Source organism: Manis javanica, chromosome 8, assembly GCF_040802235.1.
Source record: "Manis javanica isolate MJ-LG chromosome 8, MJ_LKY, whole genome shotgun sequence".
Taxonomy (NCBI): domain Eukaryota; kingdom Metazoa; phylum Chordata; class Mammalia; order Pholidota; family Manidae; genus Manis; species Manis javanica.
In genome coordinates, this window is record NC_133163.1 from 114,523,003 (window position 1) to 114,535,780 (window position 12,778).

Consider the following 12,778-nt stretch of genomic DNA (forward strand, 5'->3'; position numbering starts at 1 on the left):
CATACAGGTTTTTCAAGATGTTAAATTTGTTTTCCCTTTAACTTGACTCTAAAACTATGATATGACCATTTGTGAAACAGAACAAAAGTGGACATTTTTGGTGCAGAAATTTCAATTCTGAAAAGTCCAAAAGCATGTTAATCTTTGAAATTGCTGAGTCATTGTAAGAAGAGCAATATCTACAGACATTACAGATTTAGTTCTGCTTAGTGGAATTGTCGGTCCCCTCCCTGCCTCTGACCCGCAGATAAGGGAGGAGACGTGACGAGATATCGAAGATCTGAAAGGCCAGCCAGGGGACTCAAGGCGGAACAGCGCAAGAGTAATGCTGAGAAGGCACTCCTTATATTTATTGAGCAAATGAACCCAAACATCCAAAGGATTCTGAGTAGGGGGTACTGTGTAATCTTCTGTATTTGCCTTTAAAATCTTTACTGTCATTCTGGTTAAATAGATAAGTATTGTTCCATAGTGACTTTTGATTCTACTTAGGCTATTTAGGCAAGTGCCTTAAAAATTCTCTGACAGCTTCCCAAAATCAAATTCAAAAAGGTGCTTTTTACCTCTAGTTCACTCTGATAGTTTCCAGAGGGCCCCTGGAACATGTCAGAGGAATTTTTTCTCCTCATCAGGGAAAATCTTTGGCTAATTTGGCTTATTTATCTGATATATATTTACCTGGAAAGCACTGTCAAAGGGAATGATGCTATACTTTGTTATACTTTGTTACTGAATGTTTTATGTTACAGAAGTATCCAAATTTTCTTATGTCAACTGTCTTATAGTAAGCTCTCATCAGATCTTTAACCACTGTCATTTGTAAGTCTTTTGTCATTTATAGTCAGTGTGTTATTACTCCTAAACTAGTAAAGAACTGGATTTCAGCAGAACAAGTATTGGTTACATAAGATTAAGTAAACTAGGGAAATGATTTTGTGGCTTTTTGTTTCAAATGTTGCTGATAAAGTATTTTAAGCTTTTTCTCTTAAGCTGACTGACAACAGTTTAGTAAATGACAATACCTTTATGAGCAGAATTGAAACATTTATCTTCTCTCTACCTGACCCCTCCAGAATTTAAAAGCTTTCAGTATTTTTATATTTTATGACAGTATGTTTATTTGCATAAGCTCAGTAAGAATCTGCTTTCCTTATCACAACACCAATTAAAAACACTGGTTATGTTACCAAGGCTTTGACTAGAATGTCATACCTGAGAGACATGTGCATCAACTCAGATATGAACAGCTTTAAGGAAGTAAGGTTGAATTTATAAAGCCAACAAAGCCCCTTGGAAGAACTGGCCTGGTACCTTGCTTACAGAGTTCCCAGCAGCCTTACCAGGTGAGTAAGGAAGGTCACTTCCTGGCAAGTGCAGGAACCTCAGGAATGTCTCGGGGACCTAAAGAAGAGAGGACTTCACCCAAATATACAGGTACTGCAGACACAACCTGATGGCAAGTCTGGCTTCGCTTTCTGGCCTCAAGAGGCCTTCAAAAGTCCAATCTGAAATTCCTTATAAAAAGTTCCAGCAAAGCACATTTAAAAGATCCTATGTAATCAATTGCTCTTCTTGCTGCACTTGTGCAAAAAAAGTCAAGCCAGGTGTTAATTATTTTCTTAATCTAGTTACTTCTAATAAAAATGAGGGTGATTTTACAGAAGAGTATTGTTTCAATAATGCAGCCTTATCCATACTAAATCCTAATACTAGTCATTAGCACATAAACTAGCTTCTTGAATTCTTCTTGAATTTGAAGAATTCTAGCTTCTTCAAAATATTTGGCTATGATTTTCCAGATGTTTTAGTTTTCTCCTATCATTTCAATTAAAGTTTTACTATTTCTAGTTCTCATATTCAACCATGCATTCTTAATCTCATCAAGTTCGTCCTTCTAGAATGGAAAATCCAACTTCAGATATTGCTACTTCACCTAATAACACAATTTGTTCTATCTTGCTTGCCTAGAAGCCACAAAACTGCAAATAGTAATAGAAATGAAACCTGGAATACAAGAGCCAATCTTCCAAGGCCTTCTCAACTGACCACTGATGGAGACCTAACTGCACCCTTTATGCGCACCCTCTAAGCATGAGGCAGCCAGAGCGGTCGTCGCCTCTTATCCCTAGCAGAAACTAGGGTCTCCATCTGTAGAGGGGGGAATGAGACAGGGACCTTGAGCTTAAGACAAAATAGGGTGAGGGCCTTTGGAAAAAAGCAAGGCAAGATATCTGCAGTCAGAGCAATATAACTACATGCAAGGAAACCCCCTACCAAAACTATGTGTTAAACATTCAGCTCTATACAAAATTAATACACAGGAATCTGAGGCTTTCCTATACACTAACGATGAACTAATAGAAAGAGAAACCAGGAAAACAATTCCATTCACAATTGCATAAAAAAAAAATACCTAGGAATAAACCTAACCAAGGACGTGAAAGAACTATACCCCAAAAACTACAAGACATTCTTGAGAGAAATTAAAGAGGACACTAACAAATGGAAACTCATCCCATGCTCTTGGCTAGGAAGAATTAATATTGTCAAAATGGCCATCATGCCCAAAGCAATCTAAAGATTTAATGCAATCCCTATCAAATTACCATCAGCATTCTTCAACGAACTGGAACAAATAGTTCTAAAATTCATATGGAACTACTAAAGACCCCGAATAGTCAAAGCAATCCTGAGAAGGAAGAATAAAGTGGGAGGGATCTCGCTCCCCAACTTCAAGCTCTATTACAAAGCCACAGTAATCAAGACAATTTGGTACTGGCACAAGAACAGAGCCACAGACCAGTGGAACAGAATAGAGTCTTCAGACATTAACCCAAACATATATGGTCAATTAATATAAGATAAAGGAGCCATGGACATACAATGGGGAAATGACAGCCTCTTCAACAGCTGGTGTTGGCAAAACTGGACAGCTACATGTAAGAGAATGAAACTGGATCATTGCCTAACCCCATACACAAAAGTAAATTCAAAATGAATCAAAGACCTGAATGTAAGCCATGAAACCATAAAACTCTTAGAAAAACACATAGGCAAAAAATCTCTTGGACATAAACATGAGCGACTTCTTCATGAACATATCTCCCCAGGCAAGGGAAACAAAAGCAAAAATGAACAAGTGGGACTATATCTAGCTGAAAAGCTTCTGTACAGAAAAGGACACCATCAGTAGAACAAAAAAGGTACCCTACAGTATGGGAGAATATATTCATAAATGACAGATCCGATAAAGGGTTGCCATCCAAAATATATAAAGAGCTCACGCACCTCAACAAACAAAAAGCAAACAATCCAATTAAAAAACGGGCAGAGGAACTGAACAGACAGTTCTCCAAATAAGAAATTCAGATGGTCAACAGACACATGAGAAGATGCTCCACATCGCTAGTCATCAGAGAAATGCAAATTAAAACCACAATGAGATATCACCTCACACCAGTAAGGATGGCCACCATCCAAAAGACAAACAACAACAAATGTTGGCGAAGTTGTGGAGTAAGGGGAACCCTCCTACACTGCTGGTGGGAATGTAAATTAGTTTAACCATTATGGAAAGCAGTGTGGAGGTTCCTCAAAAAGCTCAAAAAAGAAATACCATTTGACCCAGGAATCCCACCTCTAGGCATTTATCCTAGGAATGCAGCAGCCCAATTTGTAAAAGATAGATGCACCCCTATGTTTATCACAGCACTATTTACAATAACCAAGAGATGGAAGCAACCTAAGTGTCCATCAGTAGATGAATGGATAAAGAAGATGTGGTACATATATACAATGGAATATTATTCAGCCATAAGAAGAAAATAAATCCTACTTGGCAACAACATGGATGGAGCTAGAGGGTATTATGCTCAGTGAAATAAGCCAGGCAGAGAAAGACAAATACCAAATGATTTCACTCATATGTGGAGTATAAGAACAAAGGAAAAACTGAAGGAACAAAACAGCAGCAGAATCACAGAACCCAAGAAAGGACTAACAGTTACCAAAGGGAAAGGGACTGGGGAGGACGGGTGGGAAGGAGGGAGAAGTTGGACGCAGAAGAAAGGGGGCCTTACTATTAGCATGTATAATGTGGGGGGTGGGCACGGGGAGGGCTGTGCAACACAGAGTAGACGGGTAGTAATATTACAGCACCTTACTACGCTGATGGACCAGTGACTAATGGGGTATGTGGCGGGGACTTGGTGAAGGGGGGAGTCTAATAAACATAATGTTCCTCATGTAATTGTAGATTAATGATACCAAAATTAAAACAAACAAACAAACAAATAAATAAAACAAAAAAACATTCAGCTCTAGAGTCATTCTTCAGTGAGATCAGTTAAAGCTCAAAAGGCCAGGAGCAACTTGGCCTGGAATGTTTGAGTGTTTCGTAAACAAAGAAGGGTATCTCAGCATAACCCGTGACTTCACTGTAAACAGCCCTAGCAAACAGACAACCACCCAGCCCACCTTAGGGGCAGGGCAGGTGGTACAAGTCCACACCCTAAGCCCTCTCTTCACGTTATCAAGGTATGTGTGGCTGTGGGACGCCTTCCTGCTCTAATAGATTATCCTGGAAATAGTCATGAAAGATTTCTCCGAGCTCTGCCATCTGATTGTGATGACAACTTGAGGCTTTCAGATCCCGCCTCTGCTGCAGTTGCAGCTGCATTCATCCTGCCGGCTCCTGGGATTGTCGGTGGAATGCAAAAGGAACTGTCTAAGCTGGCCTGTGAATACAGCAAAACAACGAATTTGACTGCTTCCATATTATCTGAACTCAGTCAAGAGCTAGAAGTGTGAGTTGCAGTGCTTCAGAATCGTGCTACTATGACTGTCTGCTGTTAAAAAGACATATGGGGTGTGAATAATTTCCAGGAAATGTGCTGTTTTAATTTGTCTGACTTCTCTCAAACCATTCAGAATCAACTAGACAATATTCATAATATTATTGATCAGTTTTCACAAATGCCTGGGTTACTTAACTGGTTTTCTTGGTTTCACTGGATATGGCCCTTAAATGTGGGTCTGCTTTTGTTATGTATCTGTATTCCTGTTTTGTTAACGTGTGTACGTAATTTAATCGATAGTCTGTTAAAACCTATGTAGGCGTATGCTACTCTACAAGAAGTTATGTCATAGAAATAATCTTCTCACATTTTTCTTCCATTTGCTACTTCTATAACTTTTCTTCTCCCTTCCTGAATACAACCCTTTTTCTAGAATTTGAGTCTTATACATAGAATTGTAGTGCATCAAAGCCTTTCACACAAGACAAGTGCTGGGCATAGCAGCCATGAAGCATAACTTTTCAAAAAGGCAGAAAGCTAACCTTTTCAAAGAATACTTCTCTCTCACCAACTTCACATCTCCCTGTGCAGCCCCAAAGATGGCTGGTTAGCCAGAGACAGACAGGTAAGATTCCTCAAGGGAGGAACAACCTAAGACAGGCACAGTCGCAGAGGGGCCATCAGGTGAGAAACTGGGGGTCAAGAGAGGTGAGGCTTAGAACCTCAGCCCCCCAGTTTGGAGAGAAAGCTTCTGCACCCAGGGCTGTTTTGTTGCCCTTGCCCAGCTCAGATCAAAACTCCGTCTATAGGCATAGACCTGATCACCTGCAATTACCTTCTATTTGCACTAGATCTATTTTCTGTCTTTATTTCACATTATGTAAATTTAAGAAGCAGACTTTTATTTCATACTGCAGAATTTGGAGAAGTAAACTATGTTAAAAGCCTTCTGTTAGAAACTGCTTGCTATATTCTTTATTATATCTACTACTTAAAAGAAAAGAGGGAAATGTGGGATTAGTGGGATTAACACATAAACCAAGTAATATAGGAATCAGATGTACAAATACATATGACCTAACTGTTTCTCCTACAACTCGTGATGCATGATCAACAACAGAATGAGGAAAGACAAAACAGCTCCTACAACTCGTGACCGCCCTCACGTGGTTTCGGTGTCCTTGAGGAGCATCATGCCCTAGGGCTGGACTCAAGGTCAGATAATGATTGTGTGTTGGTCATGCGTTGAACCCCCTACTCAGAATTCTTTGGATGTTTGGGTTTATTTGCTCAGTAAATAAGAGGATTGCCTTTTCGGCATGACTCTTGCCCTGTTACGCCTTGAGTCCCCTGGCTGGCCTTTCAGATCTTCGATGTCTCATCACGACTACTCCCTTATATGCAGGTCAGAGGCAGGGAGGGGACCAACAGGAATGCACTTTTAAAAATCACTATGACCCCTTATTTTATCTGAAAGATGTGCTACTTGGGGAAAATATTTGATCAGAAATAGTAAAATACATATTATTGCTGGATATCAGATTATAATAATGGAGTGTAAGAATGCAAAAAAGCTCTAAATATATACTCACCCAAACATAGACTGTACATTTTTCAAGCACAGGGGTCCATCAATAGTAAAAATCTGCCCTTCACCATTGTTTAAATCTATGAGACGTTCAAGGCAATCCAAGGAATCAGTGCTCTGAAGCTGCAAAGCAAACAGATGACCCCTTTAAAGTGGTGCAAAATGCTGGATTATTATTGGAGCACCGAGGTCACATCCATCACAGTAACACAGGCAATAAATAACTGAGATGATTTTTTAACAACTTGAGAAGGAAAATAACTGTAACAATTTTGACTCAAGGTTACCAAAAGAGAAATATTATACCGAATGACAAGAGCTATTTCGTTCGGAGGTAGTTTTGCAAAGATTCTCAGAGGTGACCACAGCTGGAAGATACAGAGTATCTCCCTCCAAAGTGTTTCTAACATCTTTGGGTAAGAACCATCATTATCTATATTTCACAGACAGAGAAACTGAGGTGAAGAAAGGTTAAACAATTTTCCCAAATAAATGGGAAAACCAGGAAATAGAGTTTAATAAAATAGATACCAGAGTAATGTTACTTTACCAAAACAATCAAAGCACACTTCTGTTAACATTTCTGGCAGAATGAACATAAGAATTCCTAAATCAGGGAAATATCTACATCATAAAGAACATTTCAGCTCTTTAGCATCTGAAGTCTTCGTGGGAAGTAGGATGGGTAACAACTCCAGCTCTTTCCTGAGATGGGGCAACTCTGAACTGTTGTCTTTTTGTTTGAGACTTCTTAGTCTTTTCAAATATAAGTAGTGATCAGCTTCAGCTGAAACCAATGGAGTTCAATGTTATGGTATGCAATATAATACAAATGGAATAAACTAACAAGAAACTGAGTCCTAAAATGTATCTAATCAAACTAAAAAGGACTTAGTAAAAGCATTACCTCCTCCAAATTTGCCATGCACATGATGTATAACTTGGATGGGAAAGGAAAAGGTAGTGGGAACCTGTTGCTCTCACTTCGTTGACTGTGAGTAGCTAGGGAATGCCGTAGCGACCCTCTACCAATGCCAAGACAACCATCCGTCACCAGAACAACCTGTTTGCAAAAAGTGAGAGATGTGTAAATGAAATAACATATTTATTTAAAGCAGGCTCATGTAGCGATGTTTTCATTTCTCCCTAACTGCACTTCCACTGAAAGACCTACCTCTGCAAGGATATAAGCAATCACACGAATAAATCTCAAAAACCCTTTGTCAAGTGAAAGATGAGAGGCGCATTTTATGGGTCCTATTTATATGAAGTTCTAGAACAGGTAAAACAAAGCTAAGATGAATCAAACAGGGGTTGTGGGGCTACTGACAAGGAAGGGACATGAGGAAACTTGAGGTTAGTGGAAACGTTCCGTATCTTAACTGGAGTAGTGATTACACAGATGCATGCATTCGTGAAAACTCAGTGAACTACATACTTCAGATCTATGCATTTTACTGTAATCAAACCTAAAAAAAGCACCTACCTATGGACACACAAAAAGTCATAACCAATTCTTACTTAATTGTATTAAATCTAGAACACTGTCTCTTAGATAAGGAGCTGGCACCTAAGGCATAAAAGTAAAAAAGGGCACGAAGACCTACTTCGCATGTGTCCCTAAGTACTAGCACACAAGTCTGAACCTTGGCACTTCCTTTTCAAAGATGACATACTCCTCTCCTGGTCAACTAAAATGGCAACTGCTTTAAAACTAGAAAAGAACCATTTAATCAGATGGGTATAAAACCTTTATAATGCATTCTTAATCAACCTGTAAGTTGAAAAAAAGCCTTCCAAATATATCAAAAATAGATGGTAGTTATAAACCATTCTCCTATTCCTCAGTGCTTCCAATGGTCCTGTGAGGGGTAGACTTCCCAAGCACTCCAGGGGAGGATTATTTTCACATTCCCAAGCCTAGCCTAGCAACTTGATAACAACAGGCCATTTGGGCAATATTAGGTGGTTGCACCGTGCGAAGTCCCAAGATTGGCACTTACTTCTAAAGCCCAAAAATGCTTAATAGAGGTCCCCTGGAGAAATGTCATTTTGGGGGAAGATAGTCAATTGACTACAAGGTATTTCCTCTTTAGACACCAATAACTGCTATGTAAAGACTCACATCTGCACCTACCTAGCCTTTTCAGATGCTGTGTGATAATGATAATGAACTATTTCATATAATGTCAAAATGACACAGACTTGATTCACAAATGAAGATGTAGTCCAGCTGCTGGAGAAGCTTGGTTAAAAAAATTCCACATTAAAACAAACCAGTTGGTAGTAACTGATTATTAAAATAATTACTAAAAACTTCCACCTCTAGTACAGTGCTTTGGACTTGGTTTACCCCAGAACTCATCAAGCAAGTTTAAGTGGATTCAGGTCCTGCCCCCTTGCCATTAGGGTACAACACACATCTCAAATTCAGAATCCTCCTTTTTGCAAGAGAGGAAAAAAGGTTAAAAGGCAGAAGTCTGCATGGTGCACAAGGTCTAGTTTTTACATAATTTCCTGAGTTTCTTCTTCGAAATCATTGAAAAAGTAGCAAATGAAACTGCACTACTTCCTAGCTTCCAGTCCAGAAGACACGACAAAATTTCACTTATTCAGTATATTGTTCAGACATTAGATATTCTGTAGGCATGGATCTACCGAATTAAACAAAATTTATGGAGAAAGGTGCTAAACATTTTTATTTCTTAGAAGAAACTGATCAGAAGGCATTTACTGGCTTTTTCAGCAAGTGATTTCAGTAGTAGCTCAAGAGTCTTCATTAACCCACAAGTTCATACTCTACAAAACAGGGTGGTTTTGTAGGGGAAAAAAAAGGTAGGTTTATTAATTTATTAAATGTATTCATTTACATGCAATAAAATTCACCTTTGGTATACAGTTCTGTGAGTTTTGACAACTGCATTCAGTGACGTAACTACTTCTACAATCAAGATAAAGATCAGTTCCATCACCTCCCATATCCCCTCATGCTTCACTGGAGTCAACCCCTACCCCTCTGTCACCCCCAGGAAACCACAATCTTATTTTTCACTTATAAATAAAACCAGTGATGCCACTGACACTACTGAGGAATACTGTGTTTGACCCTGTAATAAAAAAGTTCTATGCTATGGCTCACTGCCTGCTTTTGTAAATAAAGTTTTACTGGAACACAGCCATGCCTATTTATTTACTTATTATTGGTGGTTGCTTTCATGCTATGACAGTGGGGTTGAAGAGTTGCCACCTGGAATTACCTCAAAGCCTAAACATACAGAAAAAGTTTGCTGACTTTTGTTGTAGGCTATTACAATTTTCCTTTTAGCGATGTTTCTCTTTTAAATTATGCCACCACTTCCCACCGTACCTGTTTGTAGCAAACTCCCAATTCTTCTGCTACTACTCTGCTCTGATTTGATGTTAACATGGACCTAGTGTGGACTCCAGGTAAAGGGCAACAGATTTTGTGACATTCATACTCCTCACTTTTTAGACTCACATAGTTGAGATAGTTGAAAGTTTGCTGAATAAATGCTCTATTGAGATAATGCAGACAGACTACATTGTACTGATGTTTACAATTCTATCACTCAAACTTAGAATCCTTCCAGGGAGTGTTCCAAAATTTCACAGTGAGCCTTTATGTTTTATACAAATAATACTAGTTTGCAATAAATTAATCTACTAGGAGAAAGCTTTCCTCAAGGCATAATTGTGCTGCTTTCTGAGTATATTCATGTTGACTTAGTGCCTTCTTTCAAAGATACTATTAGTGTATAATATAGTTTGTGGGAATTACAGTGCATGCGGTGTCACAGCCTGAAAAAAATCGAAGGACCTCAGTGGTTAATGTTTTTAACTTAGAGCAATGAAAAGAATTGATCATTACCTGGCAAGGAATTGCACCACCCCATTCTTGCTGAACAATATTGCAAACACCAACCAATGCAGATTCCAAGCACGTTTTATCATAATCATCCATATTACTTAGTGCTTCCTGATCAAATAAAAGATAAAATTTTACAGCTTTATTATTAGAAAACAACATAAACTGTTCAAAGCATAAACATGATACGGGGGCATTGTGTTTCTGACAGCCCAAAAAGCACAGGTTCTTGGAGAAAAATGGTCAGACACGCTTCCTCAACTGTAAAGGATAATTAAAAGAGCTTCTCTTTGTTCCCTCCTCTTATCAGGTGAGAGTGAACAGTCCACCAAGTTCATATCTTTGTAAGTGGTCCCTGAAGGAAATAATTAAAATGAAGCACTTTAAACCCATCATAAAAATAAAAAATTTATAGAGTACTAACTGTATCCTAAACACCATTCTAGGCATTTTACATGCATTTAATCAGTATAACACCCTATAAGGTATAGATTATTAGCCTATTTTTAAATTGAGGAAACTAAAGTACAGAAATGATTAGGTCACTTTCTCAGTTACCATGCCTAGAAATGGCAGAGTCTAGATCTGAACCTGGTCTATCTGCTTCCAGGACTCCTGGTCTTAATCACTTTTCTGTACTACTTATATAGCAATTCTCTAAACATCAGGACTGCTGAACATTCCAAATCCTAGTTTACTCACTTATAAGAGACCACTGCAATTTAAAAAAAAGCTTTGAGTAACTTAAAAAAATGTGAGATAATAAAAGGAACGATTTAACAAAATTTTATTACTTGTATTTTTAAGAAATCAAACTACATTGATCCTGGATTTCTAAACTGCCCAGCAATTATTACACTGTTTGGTTTACTTCCACAGACACTTATTGATGGCTCGCTATAGATAGGCGAGGCCCTGTGCTACACACTTGTTGGAAATATTAATGATTTAGAGATGTCAGAAATAAACTGGCCTATTACAGACACCACCTTTGGAAGGTAACACCTATCGACTGAGGTGTAAAAATTTTAATTTCTTGGCATCTGTGAGTCAATGGCTATCTGTTGGAGAGGAAGTATAATTTTGAATTACTTTATAGAATAAGGGTTTTTGTAGGGAAGGGCTATTTTTCATCTTCTCAAGTTTTACAAGAAAGCAGAAAAGAGTAAAGTGATGAACCTAAAGACCCTGAACTTTAGGGAACAGGGCACTACATCCTGAGATGCTCCCCTTTCCACAGAGAATTCCAGAAAAGAGAAGAAAGTAAGACCACCAACTCACAGCTCTCACACCAAAGGCATATGGTCTACTGCCTGTGAATCCGTGTGTTATAGCTGTACTCAGATATTTCACCCATAGGCTTATCACTTATCATTAAATAATTCCAAGTTCTAAATAGTCAGTGCAATATGGTAACACTTGTTTTCCTCAGTATATACAATAACTCACTTTTTTCATACCTGTAGGGTGTTATAGTCTCTTGTGAAGGGAACCATCAGTTCCCAGAGTGATGAAAAAACCACGAGGGCTGTAAACTCAAGCTTGTAATTTGTGGCCATGTGCTCAAACAGCATCGTCAAACCGTGGGCTGCTAGGTGCTTGCGCTGATATTCCTCAGACCCCTCGATGGACACAGGCCGGGTCATGGAAAGGGATACGTCCATTACCACCACTGTGGGCATGATGGAAATGATCCTAGTGTTCCCAGGCAGAATGCAGACAGACAACTGTAAGTGGAGAAATGCTGCAGAAAATAAACAGGATTAGGTCTTACATGTCATGGAGAGGAAAAAAGTACCTTTTCATCATTTAAGTTTAACCAAACCTCCCAGAAATGAGTAAACGCCCATCCCATTTAAGTTGAGGTGAGGGCAAATCTGCAGAGAATTCAGTGGGAGGGAAGCATGCAGCACAGCTCACTGTGAGGACCACTCTTAGAATCACCCACTAAATGGCCATAAATCAAGGACCACCTTAGTATTTCTATTAAAAAAAACAACATTAAATTCAGGCAGCCCTTGACTTTCATACTTCCAAATTTTATACAACTTAATACAACACTCCTACATCACCTCTCTAACACTTACTAAAAGTGGCTCTTGAGAAATTTACTGAAGAACTCCTAGTTGCCATATGGTAGTGCTTTCTGCTGATCAACCCTTCTTCTTGGGTGGCTATCTTCATCTACCCCACAGTGTCTGTGCAAGTGTTTATCACCCTGTTGCATGGTGCCCTTTTAAAAAAAATTAAAATGAATACAAACATGAAAAGGCTAGTAAAGTGATCCAAAGTAAAGCTGGAAATCATCAAACATGACAAAAGCAACGAACTGCTGGCCTCATCAGTACTCACGGCGCACAGATGGCGGCAGCGCTCTAACTTTGAGGGAAAAGAACAGAATTAAGGAATATGGATGACAGCTGGCATTATCTTATGAAACTGTAACATTGTGTCAAATTAAGACTATGGATTGAAAATTAGCACGAAGAAAAAATTTCTGTTGAAAGA

General features: G+C 38.7%; 1 protein-coding gene across 7 annotated transcripts in view; it reads right to left on the reverse strand.

Annotated features, from left to right (window-relative positions):
• Positions 1 to 12,778, reverse strand: part of INTS14 (integrator complex subunit 14) — a 55,508-nt gene that overhangs the window by 39,560 nt on the left and 3,170 nt on the right. For 6 of the 7 annotated variants that reach the window (XR_012120741.1, XR_012120742.1, XM_073212018.1 and 3 more), the window contains exons 3-7: positions 12,358 to 12,503; positions 11,731 to 12,014; positions 10,274 to 10,381; positions 7,292 to 7,447; positions 6,389 to 6,507 (exon numbers count right to left, since the gene is read on the reverse strand). Coding sequence is in view for 5 of the 7 variants with exons in the window: in XM_073212018.1 (XP_073068119.1) it covers positions 6,389 to 6,507; positions 7,292 to 7,447; positions 10,274 to 10,381; positions 11,731 to 12,014; positions 12,358 to 12,454 (764 nt within the window). In the remaining 2 variants the exon portion in view is untranslated. The remainder of the gene's footprint in view (positions 1 to 6,388; positions 6,508 to 7,291; positions 7,448 to 10,273; positions 10,382 to 11,730; positions 12,015 to 12,357; positions 12,504 to 12,778) is intronic. The other variant, XM_073212021.1, reaches the window with a different exon arrangement.